This window comes from Formica exsecta, unplaced genomic scaffold, assembly GCF_003651465.1.
Source record: "Formica exsecta isolate Colony F162 unplaced genomic scaffold, ASM365146v1 scaffold192, whole genome shotgun sequence".
Taxonomy (NCBI): Eukaryota; Metazoa; Arthropoda; class Insecta; order Hymenoptera; family Formicidae; genus Formica; species Formica exsecta.
In genome coordinates, this window is record NW_021849218.1 from 1,059,885 (window position 1) to 1,076,723 (window position 16,839).

The window sequence follows — 16,839 nt, forward strand, 5'->3', positions numbered from 1 at the left end:
AAGAGCTCTCTTCTCCGTATTCACGAGACTCGCTCGTTTTCTTTTAATAAGCGCCCGCCGGAACGGGATTCGCCATCTGGGCGGTCGGGGATGCTTTAATTAAACTCCATTTCCACGATAAAAAAATTGTTTTTTTTTTTTTTTTCCCGGGAACAACGTGACCGAGACTTTTATAATTCCGCAAAACGGGAAGAGTCGCGGCGGGAACGGAACGGAACGGAACGGAACGGAACGGAACGCGACGCGACGCGACGCCGATGCCTCGCGGCAGTGTAATTTGTCCCTTTTATGAACGGCCGATCGTAAAAGTGACCCGGCGGCGGGTTGCTCGTTGAATTATTTCACCGAAAACGGCGTACTATGCGCCATTTTACGACAATGTAAAAACGAAAGTTTACCCATGTCTGGATCAAACTTTAATCACGGTCGTAAAACTTACCGTTGAATAGTTACCAGTTATGGATTAATTACGATATCGATTTCGTCACGTATAACACGAGAGATATCACGAGCAAAAACTTTAGATAAAATCTATCTTAAATTAATGTATCAATGTCTTTTGTTATATTTCAATATAGCAAATATTTTATTAATTAATAATATAATTTTTTATTCTTTGTATTAAATATAACATTTAATTATTGTCAGATTATTTAAAAACACTCTCTTTTCTCTTAGATTTTCGGTTAAGTTGAGAAACTCGGATCTCCTAATCGACAAATTTAAAGTAAGTTTGTATAAAGATATACCTCAAGATAGCGACGTGCTCGTACATTTTCAGTTCTGAAAGAAAACATTTCTGTACAATCATATCAGTGTCTATTATTCTTATAAACCTTTGTAAACGCGACTGCGTTCTTGATGATGCAAAAGCATATATTTTTCCTTTTCAAGAGACGAGCTGCGAGATACGAGAGAGATCACGAAAGAGATAGTTTGAATAACAGCGGCTGTTATTTCAGTACGCTGTTCCTCGTTCGACGAAGCGTGGTCTTAATTCACGACGAGTATTTAGCTAGTTAATCCTGGTTACGTCACCGAATCCTTTGATTGGTTAACAAGTTTCGTGTCTCGATACCGAATACGCGGTGCTGCAGAATCATCGCTTCATTCATCTCGACGTTGTATAGACTATAGACGCTCGAATGAGAAGCATCCCGAAATCTCCATTAATGCGTCTTATTGCGCGAAGTGTGTTCAATTACTACTCTATAGAAAGGCAACATAATATTCACGTCGAAGAATCGAATAATTTAAATATCTTATAAGAGATAACTCTGCTACGAGATATCTGGAGTGAGAGATAAGATGCCTAATGTATCGAGTTATACGACGTAAGAATGATTTATGTATTATCTGAAATGGTGAGCGCGTCATAGATGCATAAAAATGTTATCCCGTTTTATTTTGTATCCGGCATTATATGCAAATCTTGAAGAAACTCTTCCAATTCGTGAATTCCAAACGTCACTTACTGCTGATTATGTTGTTGCATAACGCGATACAATGTCAAATGTTTAGTCATCGAAATAAATCGAGGTTTGCGTGTCGTAATACGAGCGTACGGGAAAACTATGTGTCAGCTGTAAGCACTCAAAAAAATGTCTTGCTGATATAGGTAGATTTCTAGGTGTCACGACAAAACTTTATCGCTATTTTTTGTATCTGTTAGAATATTGTCTGTTACATATAGAATTTATAGCAGCAATATTCTAATAATATCTTCTAGAAAATTTAGGTCCCATTGCCAAATGTTAATCACTGCATTGGATAAATATGAGTTTCGATACTACAGCTAGAACGATCTTTGTGAGAAATATAACTGCCAATTATAACTGCAGCATCGAAAAATTGAGAGAAATTGTTTAAAAGAGCTAGATAGATTGGGCGCGTTATACAAATATGTTAGATGTGAGGATTATATATTCATTTGTTTCTTGCCGCTAATTTTTTCTGTGTACCACAGCCAAACTTTATAACAAGTATGATTGGCCTTAACATGGATAGGCGCCACAGAAAAACATTCTTTCTAAATTTCACAAACAGTTCAGATATAAATTCTGTCTCTGTCACTTAGATTGATTAAATGCGAAACATATGCGATATCACAGTATTTGCTAATCATTTATGTACCTCAGTTAATTTTGCGCACCCAGAAAATTTTTGCTGTAGTTGCAATACCACTTTTTTGAGTGAGAAATCTTTATAATGCCCGTCTTCTAAAGTTAAATTATGCCAACCGCATATTGATGTTAAAATTGTGGACTCTTTCAAAGGGAAAGAAAAATTACACGAGTCAATGCACAGAAAGATTACTAGATCACTAGTAAAGCGATCAGAATAATATAAGATATAAGCGATGCGCAAGATGTATAATATATAACAGAGGAAAAATAAAAAAAAACACGCGAGATACGTATCAGTTGACGAGATAAATTCTTGCAATCGTGGGAGCAATAAATGATTGTGACGATGAAATACGACAAATATCGATGTGTGCGTTGCAATTATCTATGATTACTGATTGCAATAAAGCGATGTATAGAGTATACGATACATATTTGCGCAGTTATATAATAGTAATAATTACAATGGCAAACAATTACATTTAATTAATAATTAATAGCAAACAATTATCACACATTTATTTTGTTTTATTATATATCTTATTACTTTTAGATATATTATTTTACTGAAATTACATAATTAGAGATAATTATAATTATCTCTTATAGATACATATTTTATATAACTCTTATATAAAATCGATTTGCTGGATTATTATTTATTAATATTGTTTATATATATATATAGTCACTATATTTTTTATGTACATATGTATTTAAGATTATTTGCATTATTGTTCTTGGAACAATTTTCTAAGTCACGCGCAACTAATACCGATTCCGAAGCGATCTCCGATAATATCGCAGTTGCCGCGATGTCTCGCTATTGATAAGATATCAGAACGGATTTCCAGGCTCGACGGTACTTTAGACAAGACGACAGTTCAACGAGTCTGCACCCGCTACGCAAACGAGAACAGGTGGTACGTTATTTTCTTACGCCGGTGTTTGCCTGGACGATATCGAACGTACGATCGATATCACAGACGTATACGCGTCGTTATACGATAAAAAGGAACACGCTTATATTTATAGACGATCGGAATACAGCAAACGTTTGCAGTGAAAACACGTATTTCAATTACGCGCGATTCAATTATGTGTAACATCTTTATCGCGCCATTCCGCCCGAGAACATCACGCGCTTTCCGCATGATAATTTGTGACTATAACGGGAAAACAAATAGATTTTTTGAGGCCTTTATCTAGATGGGAATTCTTTACGAGAATAATATAACACGTGTAGTTTGTGAATAATTTTTGTAGTTCCATTAATTCCCCGTTTTATTGCAACGTTATTCATATTTAATTATTTTCCATTGTCCATTTTCCATTTAAATATTTAATTTATACATACACGAGAATAAATCAAAAACATTCAATACTTTTTCTTAATTTATTGAACGAAAGTGATACACAACTGTATCATTTTTTTATTTGTATACTATTGTATTATTTTTTTACCTGCAGGACACTCTTTAAGTTATTGATAACGATACTGCATCCTTAGAAGAGATAATGACACCGTGTTCATTATTTTTATCGCAATTTTAAGGTTTTCATTTGACTCACCCTCGTATGTATGTATGCATTCTTTTTTCACAATTATTTTTCTACGTTATTTTTATATTTGTTAATTAACTTAATTTCATTAAAATACTTATTAATATAAAATGTCTTTTGTGATGGCAATTAAAAATTTATTTTCGGAATATATTAAATATACATTTCTCCATCTATAATTTACGTTTTTATAACCCCTTTCTGTACAGACTATGCAAACTTTATTCGCGTTAATTTATTTAATGTTAATTATCAGACGTTAATTATAATTTCATAGAACCGAGTTGCTTTAATATGCGTTTGGAGTATCGCAAGTTTTGCCTGTATATAAAGCTATATAATTGAAATACATCAAAATTCTCTCTAAGCAGACACTTATCAATAAAAAGAAGGAAAAAAACGCAATTGCAACAGCGAATGTGTGGCGCCAAGTGCGCTCACGCTCCACGAGTTTTACTATCTCATTAAACCTTGCGTCACTTATTACGATCCGCCAAGGATAACAGCTCCTACTCACAATCTACAGGATAAATCACAAGTGCTCGAGAACGATTTAATGACGCATTTGCGCTTTCATGGGATAAAGAATTTTGAGTCATTTTGAGAATGTCATATTTGGCGATTTTTTTAGTTAACCATAAAACTTTACGCTTTACAATTAATACAAAGAAATATTAGAAATTAAATAAAATTTAAAAAATATTTAGATAATACATGAAAAGATAAAGAGAGAAAAAAGAATCCCTCAAAAAATTAATTTTGATTTTTCTCAGAATCCGATTATTATTAAATTATATATATATATGAGATACACAACTAAATATTTAATCGTTAATTTCTTTTTTCTTATAACAAAATAATATACAATTATCTGACCAATGATAAAAGCAAGGACGGAAAGATAAAAATAACGAGGGAAGAAGCGACAAGGACATATATATTTTATATACAGTGTGAATTTTCTCCTTCTCGAGAATAGGATGATATATGGAACAAAAAGTGTAAATTTGCACGGCCAGCTCATCTAAAAACAATACTTTGTGTTATCGCCACGAAAACATCATGACTGAAAGAAAAAAAGGAGTTCCATTATGTTAATTAAACAAGTTGCTTCGTGATGGAACAAAACTTCCTGGTGACGACTCACGATTCAACATGCGGGGAAGAAAACACGGATGACCTCATCTCTCTCTCTCTCGGCAACCTAGTTGCCAAGTGTCGAAAATTTGAAACTTGCGATTAAACTGTGGAAAAACATTGACTATGTGTGTGTACTCGTTGAAGAAAGAGCATCCTATATTGCATAATAAATGGACATCGTGTGACAGATATCCGTTAAGAAGGGGTATTACGATAATAAAAAAAAAAAAAACCACAAAATACAATTTAATCCTTCGGAATCCCCATCGTTAATATTAATGATAGATTCTTTGTTTCCGTGCAGAGCTTGTATAAATTTTTAAGAGGAGGACACTTTAAACATCTTTAAAATTTAAAGGTGTATTGTGTTTGCGTTGATGATAAGAATCCCATTTTTCATTCTTAAATAATCGTTATCTCTGCAAGAATACCTTTCAGAATCCTTATTGATAATTTTTTTTTATCGTTCTTATGCATAGAGCTCAAAGTTACATCCTGTATAATTCATTTTTCAACAAATTCTAATTTCTCGCGCGCATTCTTTGATTAATCCTTAGGAATTTGATGAACTGACTTTTTCGATCATTGTACTGCTTTGTTGAAAAGACGGAACAAGTTCTACAGTGACGGATGACACCAAAGTTTCCGTAGACACGCGCATCCATCTCCCCAAGCATAGGTCTTGGCGATGTGTACCTGGTACAAATATTTCCCAGGGGGTTCACGACGAGCGTGCCCCGGTCGACGTAACGAAGATCCATACAATTATACGTAACCGTCAACCGCTATAATTTATACGCTCGTCGGACAGACCGCGACAATGAAACGGCACGAAAAAAAAAAAAAAAAAAAAAAAAAAAAAAAAAAAAAAAAAAGTCAATTTTTATTATTGCAATTTGTTGCCGGTTAGAAACTAATAAATTTCTGTTTATGACTTTTTTATGTCAGATTATTGTAAGTGCCTTAAAAATCGTGGCGACCGTTACGAGGACCACCCTGTATATGAGAATCACAATAATATTCTATTATAATATCAAAGATCAATATTTCATATTTGCATAAACGTAGCAAAATATGTATCGTAAATATTTTTAGTAGATCTTCCTTTAATAGATTTGCAATTTAATATTTAGTTGCTAAGTCACTTAATATTGCAGATTAAAACGCTTTTAAAAAGCTTTCTATTTACGTATAAAAATTTGTCGGAACGTAATATGAAAAATTCAAGATATTTTCGCATCACTTGTTTGACTTCAAACAATCTGGAGCACAAGTCGGGTACTCGGTGTTCATTTAATTAAGATAAAATGTTTTCTTGGCTCCTCAAGTATCTTACTATCTCGAAAACAAGCGACTCAAGAGTCGCGAAGTTGATATTATTGTTTTCTGCGTCAAAAGCAAGCGGTATTTACATCAGACAAAAGGCAGTACAAAAAAAAAGAAAAAAAAAGAAAGAAAGAAAGAATGAACCGTCGTCTAAAGCGAGAGACTCGCGATCGAGAGTGACGGGGCGTCGTAATTTACGATGGAATCGGGGGAAAGAGATCTCCGCCGAAGCTCTTTTATCTGTCCAGGCATCTCTCACGATTTTTTTTTCATCCTGAACTGTCGAAGTCTTTACACGTCATTGTTAAAGGGTAAGATGATCGCTCGGCATCTCGTCGCACTCCATTCATACGGAGATATAACCTGTCCATTGTGAGGCTCTCGTGATGACCGTGCAATTCGAAATCGTCACGTTTAAATTTTCGATTTAAAGAAAAGAAAAGAAATAGCACGCGCGATTCTAACATTGTTTGTTCACAACATCCATTCTATTAGCTGACTAAATTAAATTATTTTCACGCGAAATTTCTCTTAAAAAATGTATTTAGCGATTTTACTATCGACGGTTTAGATTGTTCAAATATTAGAAAAAAAGGTAAATAACAGTATATCAAACGAGCCGATCAAGTCTCGGCTTTCAGTTTCTACTATAGAAAGGGAAAGAAACACGTCTGGGAAAGAGAACAGCCGTGTAAGGTAAACGTTGGAAAGTGAAACGTATCAGCGAACGGTACTTTTCCAGCATCCTTCTCCTCCCTTTCCTCTCTCTCGTACGACGCTTGTTTATAAATTGTGGCCGACGACGCTCGTACCGTGTAAGGCGAAGAGACAACGAGGAGGAAAGAAAGGAGAGGAAAACGAGATGTTTCGAGGCGATTCGACGAAACCGGACCCCGTGCGACAAAGAGGAACGAGATAAGAGACGGAAAGAAGAGAAGAAGACGCGCAGCTCAACGAGCTTCGCGGGTCATGAACGGACGATCGAAACGAAAGGGAGAACACTCGAGGAGAAAAGGTCAGAGAGAGAGAGAGAGAAGGGAGAGCAGCCTCTCTCCTTTACAGCAATTTGGCGCGAGATCCACGTCAGGTACCAGCGAGCGAGGTCGAGCGAGCAATTTCGAGAAAAGTGGTCGGCGTCTGTAATAGACCACCGGCTCTGACTTATATACAGGTCCCTTTTCCACGAGTCCCCCTCTCTATCCCTTCGACTTCGCGAAGGCTACGCTCGCGTTCTATTGTTGAAGAGGTCCTCTTCCGGAGAGCATCTCGGGCGCCCCTAACAGGTGCGCGGAACGAACGTTTGCTCAGGTGCAGTGACGAAGAAGAACCTTCTTCGAGTTCGTACTCGAGAAGAAACCGAGACTGCGGAAACTTTTCAAGGTTGTTCGCGTACACAAAAACGAAAAGTGCGACAGAAATTATATCCCAGGAGATATCTCGAGGAAAATCGTGAAAAGTTGAAAAGTATTTTTTTATTTAAAAAAAAAAAAAAAATCAATGTCTGCTACATTTTCAGGATATTGTAAAATCACAAAATCATAATTGAGATGATCAATAATTTCTTACAACTCTTTTACGATATAAAAGTTTTCTCGAATCCATTTATGAAAAATTTTAAACATCGATTTAATTATATATAATCTTTAATTATTACAATAAAAGCTTTCTTGGAAAAAGTTTTATAATAATTTCTCAAAACGATTTTATGATATAAAAGTTTTCTAGGATTAAGTTTTGAAATTGTATTTAAATCGGCTTAATTATATATAAATCCTTAATTGTTGCAATAAAATCTTTTTTGAAAAAAATATAATAATTTTTTTAAATTCTTTTATTATGTATAAGTGTTCCAGGATTAATTTTTGAAATAATATTTAAACATCGGCTTAATTATACATAATCTTTAATTGTTGCAATAAAAACATTTTTGGAAAAAATTTAAAAACAAGATATCTACTGCTCGGAAAATCTGGCTCTATATAAACTCGATTCGACATAATCATGTCCAAAAAAAAAAAAAAAAAACCATTAAAACCTTTTTTATATTTTTAATGAGAGGACGATTCCAAAGATATACCGAGTGCGATAATGTAATCAAAGCACGTTGTTTCAATTTTATATTACACAAATAAATTTGATCAAAACACGATAATTTGTTCAAAGATAAACTATTATCACTTGGAATAATCTCCGACATCAAGTTTCTCTCGATATGATTCACGTTTAAACGCAAACGCAAATGATTCATCGCTGACGAATTCAGCGCATGCAGATGCAATTATACGTGCGGATCGTCCGTCAGGAAATCGTGCCGAGACGCGCAACAGGACGCGTATCGTCAGGAACAAAAGCGAGGAAACTGAATACCGCGACAGGTAAAGGTCGGACAGACGGTTGGCAGCGGCCGTTTCGAATTCAAACGAAAGCGCGCGCGGGCGTCAAATTCAAATTGGCGAGCGCCCGTTAATCGCGCGCTCATCGCACCGCGTATCGAATATTCGGCAACGGTACGAGACGATTAACCACCTGCTGAGTGTACTCGCGTGCCCGATTGTGCGTCCGTTCCTCTCTGTCTCACGCACACACGGTCACACGCACATACTTTTTACATCCAAGCGCGGTGAACGGTACGGCACAGGAACGGTTGCGGTGAGAAACCGTGCGCGAGATTTCTTCGATGGCGGATTCCACGGTCAATCGCGCGATCCTGACGTGCACGATCCGAATATCCTGACGTGCTTACCTGTTAGCTGTAGCAACAGGACGGCGATCGCGAAGCAGGCGGGACGGTCTGCCATCGTGACGTGCGCTGTTCGCTGCCTCTTCTTATTTTCACTCTCCTCGGGAGAAACGAGTCTTTCGTTCTTCACCGTTCACACCGTTCGTTTTTTTTTCCTCTCCTCTTTCGTCGCGCCTTCACTGACACCACACGCGATCGACGGAGATCGGGATCGATCGAGAAAACCGCTAAACGGGACTACGCATTCTTACGTACTTCGCGGATTGACTATAATAACACGTACCGTATGTCGCACGTCGCGTCGTCGCGCTGGCCGATCTCGAACTGTGACTGTTGCGGGGCGAGTCACGTACGCGCGCTCGGCATGGCCTTCGGCCGCGCTCGGCTATCTCCGCCCCTCTCCGCCGACGTCACGGTCCCCGTCCGGCACGCAGGTACGACGCGAGGCAGAGTAGGGGAAAAAATGTCGGCCGATTCGCGAGCACGCACGCACGATCTTCCGCGGAAAAATCTCTCTCTCTCTCTCTACTAGAAATTCGCACCTTCTCCTGCTATATCCTTCCTGGTAATATCCTTCCACGATGTAAGTTGACTTTATATTTTCTCGATACTGTCTTAAACGGCCAAGTCTTTTTAATCGACAAATTGTATTTGTAACACGATCTCTCGCACTTGAAACGTAAACTTCGTCGTATTGAAGGTACGACGCGAGGCAGAGTAGGGGAAAAAATGTCGGCCGATTCGCGAGCACGCACGCACGACCTTCCGCGGAAAAATCTCTCTCTCTCTCTCTCTACTAGAAATTCGCACCTTCTCCTGTTATATCCTTCCTGGTAATATCCTTCCACGATGTAAGTTGACTTTATATTTTCTCGATACTGTCTTAAACCGCCAAGTCTTTTTAATCGACAAATTGTATTTGTAACACGATCTCTCGCACTTGAAACGTAAACTTCGTCGTATTGAAAAAAAAAATTTCGGCCGAAAATTCTCTCAAGGTTGCCAACCGAAAGAAATTTATCTCGTTAAACGTATTCTGTGTCACAAATACAATTTCTCTCGTCGAATATACGAGAGTGGAATCGGTTGGAATTAATTCCGAGTTTAATTGCGAGTTATATTTACATTTACGTATTTCACACGATATCCTTCCACGACGTAAGTTGACATTTTTTTTTCTCGATACTATCTTAAACCGCGAGGCCTTCCCAATCGACAAATTGTTTTTGTAACACAATCTCTTGCACTCGAAATCAAAACTTTGTCGTATCGAAAAAGAAAATTCTCTCAAGGTTAAAAGTCGAAAGAAATTAATCTCGTCGAAATTATTTTGTTACAAATAAAATTTCTGTCGTCGGATACGAGAGTTGAATCGATTAAGGTTAATCTCGAGTTTAACTGTGAGTTATTACGTACATTCTCAAAGCTCTACGTATATATTCACACGCTATACAACAGTAAAGTGTTAAAGCGAGAAGGTTACTTCCTTCTGTTATTCTTTGATTTCGATTGAGAATTTGAGAGGCGTACATAAACACGTATGTTGTTTACAACTTAGATTAGACTATATACGCGTTAGTTTAGATTCTTTTACACGTAGGGGTCCGATATTGGCACGTTACCTTCCATATATATATCGACTCTTTCTCGATCGACCATTTATTTTCTCTCCTACGTCGCTGCATCGTACGCTCGTAAACACGGGTATAACACACTTTCCCAAACGAATATAAATCTCCCGACAGCGAGGGATTTTTGTTCATAGGATATATATACAGCAATCTTGTTTTTGGAATTTGTTTCGCTCTATGCTCTGCCCGCAGGCATATGCAAAAATCCGCGATTTATGACAGCGGCTTATATGTAGTTGCCGTGGATAACGTTGGGTATCGATGCAATATGCTCTAGTGATAAAAAATGAATACTAATCAGCTCACCACGGCAGGGCAACATGAAATAAGATTGATAGATTTTAGCTTAAACAACTGTAGTTGGCATCTTATTTCAAACCAGCAAAGTAAATTGCCAAAAAAATAATAAATTATAAATATATATATATATATATTTAGAATTCTCTGCTTTTTTCTTCTTCATCCTAATGTTTTTCAATTTATTTTACATTGATGTCAATCACAGTTATTTAGGCTCAAGTTTATCAATCTTTTTCCACGTTATTTACGCCGAGCTGATTAAATAATATTCATTATTATATATATATATTACGTTATCGCATATTCTATTATCTAATAGGATTAAATGATGATTAAATTTGCTGTGATTATCCGAGAAATAATGGTACAATTCATAATCAATTATGAAAAGATCTGATAATATATGTAATTTTATATGATATTATAATATTATATAAAATATGTTATCAGATCTTTTTATAACTAATTATGGATATTTTTACATCTGACTATATTATACCATTTTTAAATGTTACGCGGATTTTTTATGGCTCAATTAATTTCCGAAATTCGTGGCGGAGGTATAGAAATTTACGTTATTATTGTGTCACGTCATCGTTTGAATTCCTTCGTTGCCACAAAGTTTACGATACGTCGGTTTTTCTTATTCACGATAATCATAATTGTCTAAAATTCCAAAGATTGATAACACATCTTGTATTTACGCAGAATAAATTCGTACAAATATTGCCACGGTATTAAGGTCCGTAATTACGTCTCTCTCATGTACACAATTACACGAAAGCTTATGGCGCGCAAATATAACGCGGTTTATTTCGAGTTTACATAGGAACATGTATGATGTATGGAAATATATAGAATTGGAAAATCAAAGTCGTTATGTCACGTAGAAGAATGGACAAGTTTTCCTCACAAGAGGGGTAAAAAAATTTTCAAATTAAAATATTTGTAAAAGAAATAAAGGTCTGCTAAAATATTATATATTTTCCGAGAACAATCAAATTGATAATTTAATTTATACGATAAGTTTAAAAACCGCAACATATTTTTTTTCCATTATTTTTATTATTATTACGTTATTAAAATTTATTAATATCATTGTGGCAAACCAATCGACGCGAAGCAATTATCTTTCAATTACTTTGTTCCGGTACACGCGACGCGACGTCACAATTTCGAAGTGATGCTGCTCCGATGCAGCCTCGAGTGTCCCTCCCCTTTTATTTATTTCGACAAGTATACAAAACCCCATCACCGGTTACGGCTTCAACGTCGTCTTTTCTCTCAAGAGGGTCGTCCTTTTCCAAATAAACCTGCCGACCCTCGCGTGGTATATACGGTTCTGGACCCTCGGCGTCTTTCGTGACGCGAGAAAACGCGTCTTATGACGATGATCCAGGAGACGAAGAAAGAGCAAGAGATGCAGACAGTCGACGCTTCGCTTGTTTATCATTTGTCAGCGGTCTGTTTACACCGAAGGCTACAATCGCGGACAAGGGATGCTCTCACGTCTTTTTTTTTTTTCCGTCGCGTGAAGTCGAGTGATGACGTTCGTTCTGTCCTTCGTAACGTCTGTGTATTGATCGATCGCCTGGCAATAAAGAGGCCCGTGCTTGTTAGGGGACGATTGATGGGCGTTTAAGTCGAAAATTGAGCATCATTTTTATTAGATTTTTGGAAAAAAATAAGAGCTTCGTCACATATATACACGTGGCTTGAATGATGATATTCGATACGTCAAAAATCGTGCGAAACTAATTGAATCGCTGTCCACGATTATTTTGAAATTTGTAGCCTTGGCATTGTATTTACAATTCACTAGCGAAATAATGACAGGTTCCGTTTTTAGTGTTACTAATCCATTCGAGGTAAAACGAGGCGCGTCTGCTAAGATGACAGATCGTAATTCTCGCGCGCGGCGTCTGCTTAAACACGGCGCTAAGGTTTTATCGTCTTAAAGTTGCCCTTAGAGAAGCCGTCACGCCATTCAGTGGTTTTCCAAAGGTTTAGGAAGCGCCCCGAAAGTAAATCTCGTTTCATCCAAGTGCTCGGCGCTTTTCATAACGATAGATATTTTTTTTTTTTTTGCGGCAACGAGCCATCTTTATTTTAGTAATAAAACGAGGTAATAACAGAATAATGGTTTAATTTTTAGTAATTTCTGCAGTTTTATTCGTTAAAAATACAGTATTCTTGTTTTCCAATATTTTAAAATATAAATATAAATTTGAGCGAAAGAAACAATATTTTTTAGTATAAATATTAACTTCTGTATACAAAATCAGATAATTTAAAAAGTATTTGCATATTGTGATACATTTTTCAATTTATTAGAAACTAGCGAAATAATGGAAAAAAATTGTGAAAAGAAAAGGAAATTATATATCGATGTGATTAATTTCACTTTTTTGTATATATATATTTAGATTTTCAATAGAATTTATAGACAAATTTGCAAAGAAATCATTTGATATAAATTTCTGTGTTTTCTATAAAGGATCAATTCGTAAAATTATCCGTCTGCGTTTTCATTGTTCTCTAATTGTCTCGCTTAATCTTTCTGTCGCGCATTACGTTGACAAAGATTAATAAACGCTCATCGCCAGATCGTCGATCCTCGCGCACACATTGGAATTATAAACAAAGAATAGGAAAGTGCAAACAAATCAAAAGAATAGATGTCAGGTCAAATAATATCTTAAAAAATATTTGTATTTTTCGTCTAAAATCGACTATTAAACACTTGAATCTTTCTAGATGCATAAAAGAAAAGAGTGTCGAAAGCTCGTAAGAGGGATAAACGGCAGGAAGGAAGGGTGAGAGATGCGAGACATAAATTTATGAGGGACAAATGATGTGCCCTTTTTCGTCTTTAAGAGCGCGCGCGCGAGATTGCTATTAAATTAAATATTTATTCCACCATCTTTCGCCAGAAAACCGACGGATTCTTCTCGGTAAATAAACGAAAATATTTCGTAGTTTTTATCGAATCATCGATTTCTATTGGCAGGTTGAAATATATTTAAGAAGTTACGTTTCTCCGATTTTATATATATAATACGCAATCGATTCATTACGTTGATATAAAGTAATAGTATGGATTACGAGGCACATTTATAAAAGAATCTGAGAAAAGGCAAGATTTTCCCAAGGAAAAAGGACTACCTATGAATTAGATTCTCGAATCTCAGTAGATATTCAAAGATGTTCGAGGAAATGAAGCTGCCAGTTTCTGAATTGGAAGTCCGACTCGATAAGAGAATCTGTGCAGAATAAAATGGTTAAATTCAGAAATCTGATTCATGAAATCATATCCTGTTCTATTCTAAATCAGATTTCTGAGACTCGCGTTCCTTTCCTTTTTCGAATATCTTTGTGAAAATTCTATAAGAAATATATCTCTCTTCTCCTACGTCAAATCGATAACGTAACACATTAAACATAGTTAGAGAAGTGCTCATCTGTGTTTTGTACGTGATTGTATTTACGTACAATTACCGACGTACGAACAAAGTTTTCCCGTGTAAAGAGGAAAAACTTTGGTTGAAGAAAGGAGGGAAAAAGTAGGAATACGAAGGAACGTAAGGCGAAATAAATGGTCGCAATGAATCATTCCTGGTATCAATCTTCAGGAAGGCAACTGGAAAGAAAGTAGATGAAATAGTACCTTTCGCGGAGGGAAAAGAGGGGGGGGGGCGGAGAGACACAGCTGTCTGCGATTTTATCCCCGTGGAAAATTTGGATTCTGCCGGAAACGAAACGAGATGCTCTTACATCTTCGCGTTGCGAACGACGTCTCATTTAACGCTCGTGTCTCACGTTGCAATTTTATATTTTCTCGAGAATCTCCGAGAAAGCCTCTGTCTCATTCTTTTGTTCATTTTCATTTTCCGATCTGACTCGATTCGCGAGTAGTTTGCATTAACGACGATTAATCGTTCCCGAACAAATACAAATAAGCCATTGTAATCGCCGCGGCAATTTCGCGTCGATCAATCGCATCCCTCCCTGAACCGCGATTAAACTGCCAACAGGTGCGCGCTCTGCATCCGAGGCACGCTATACCGTGTCGACTGTAATTCGGTCGATCATTGATAGGACGAAGGGAGATTATGGCCGGAGACAAGAGAGCGAAAAGGAGAGGGAGGAAAGATCGCGTCGAGCTAGAAAATCAGCGATGAAACCGATCTTCTTCGTCCGCATTCGCCCCCTCCCTCTTTTCTCCCTCTTCTCGCTTTCGCTATTTCCACTTGTACCTCCCCTTCTCATTCCTTCATCGAGTACCGTGTGTGTGTGTGTGCATACAATTGTGTGGGAGCAGGTTCGCCGGCGCCTAAAAGGCAGGCAGCCAGGCGGGCGCCGTCGCTCGAAAGGGTTTCGCCTCGTTCCACCGACGAGGAGGAACGGCGTCTGTCGTCGCCGCTCATCCGCGAGCAGAAGCGGGACAGATAAAACGAGCGCGGGGGCGGATAAAACGAGATACTCGGTTTGCGAGAGAAGCGAGAGCGAGAGGAAGGCAAAGAGGGAGAGATGATCCGATGCAGCGCGCCGGGAAGAAGGAGGTTGCGCCGTCATCGCGCGCCTCGAATACCGTATCGTTCCAAGGCAACAGCCCGGAAGACGACACCCCGGCAACGTCCTCGTCCTCGTCCTCGACACGGCCTGGATGGAAGGTCGGCCCCGCTCGATTGTTTGGAAAGAAAGAACGAAAACCGAGTACGGGTTGATGTTTTTTGATGCCGCGCGGATGGACCGCGCACAGGGATATGAAAAGTGCCTGGAGGCTGGGGCGAAGTACGCGAAACTCGTTAACGCAGCGGAGGTAAATACAGAAGAGGAGAACGCGGGCTGGAAATAAAGAGAGGAGGATGCGCGTTTCGAAAGGGGTCCGTTTGATGTCGGCATGTTTACCGCGAAATAAGCGTGATTACCGTTCAATCGTCAAGCAAAGATTAATATCTGATACCGCGCGTTTCTGCCACAATTTTAGGCATAAAAACTTTATCAATTCATAGTTGCAAGATGCTGCGTACCTGCGTTTAGTTCTAATCGATCAAATAAGAATTATTATTTAAAAATATTTTTCAACATTTTATATGTTTTATGATTAATTTTTTTATTTTCTTATAAATATCGAAAGCTCCGCTTTGAGAAATATATTTATTCTGCTGACGAGATGAGATGAGAAAAATATTTCCCTCGATTGTGTGTGTATATAATTGGTCAAACAACTTGTAATCAATTTGTAATTTGCGAAATATCGAGTATTTCCACTGCGAGCATAAAAACTTACATACACATGCGTTATTACTAACGTTGTTTTCTCGCCTGCCACCATAAGCTGGAAAATAAATTGCATCCGCGGTTATATGATAACGTTCTATTGCTTCGTCGATTGAACTTTACGATGTAATCTTTCAAAGTTTAAAAAAATTTCGCGATTGTAGTACATTCAATACAATAATATCTCAGAGGAAGCGATCGTTATGTCAAAGTCTACAAATGTATTAATTGCGAAATACATTTCTTTTGATTTTACTATTAACTTTACAAATTATTGATACCGATTCGCGCATACATATGGAATTTTCCTATTGTTGTTAAAATTTCAAAAGTCGCTTCCGATTTTGTTATATAGGCGAAGATTAAAGATTGAGGTGCAATCTTTACCGCGAGTTCCCAAGAGTAAGGGAGAGGCGAGAAGACATTGAGCCCGAGTCTCCGAGGAAAGGGCCGACGCGCGACAGGCTTCTCGCGGTAACGGAGTTACATTTATTTGGTCCCCCGAGTAAGAAGGTGATATTTTTTCAAGGGGGAAACTTTCAAACGCCGACGGTGACTGCTTTTTGCCGTAAAAGGGCGGCATTGTGTCCACGCCTCTTGGCTCCTTTTTCGCGCCCACCTCGTTTCGCTTCTCTCTCTCTTTCTTTCTCTCGCTTCTATCGAGAGTATAAACACTTCGCGACGGGGCCGGAAGGCAGAAGTTTGGTCTGAACGGGAAGAGGGGTCGGGG

At 37.7% G+C, this 16,839-nt stretch overlaps 2 protein-coding genes across 7 annotated transcripts in view; one reads left to right on the top strand and one right to left on the bottom strand.

Annotated features, from left to right (window-relative positions):
* Window positions 1-9,223, bottom strand: part of LOC115234000 (fasciclin-2) — a 102,701-nt gene extending 93,478 nt beyond the window's left edge. For all 5 annotated transcript variants that reach the window (XM_029804681.1, XM_029804682.1, XM_029804680.1 and 2 more), the window contains exon 1: window positions 8,899-9,223. In XM_029804681.1, the coding sequence (XP_029660541.1) occupies window positions 8,899-8,953 (55 nt within the window). In that variant the 5' untranslated portion in view covers window positions 8,954-9,223. The remainder of the gene's footprint in view (window positions 1-8,898) is intronic.
* Window positions 9,224-9,705: 482 nt separating this feature from the next.
* LOC115233962 (40S ribosomal protein S12, mitochondrial-like) overlaps window positions 9,706-16,839 on the top strand; it is a 67,796-nt gene continuing 60,662 nt past the window's right edge. The window contains exon 1 of one of the 2 annotated variants that reach the window (XR_003883861.1): window positions 9,706-9,746. The gene's annotated coding sequence lies outside the window, so the exon portion shown is untranslated. Of the gene's footprint in view, window positions 9,747-10,016; window positions 10,054-16,839 lie in introns of those variants that run through there. The other variant, XR_003883862.1, reaches the window with a different exon arrangement.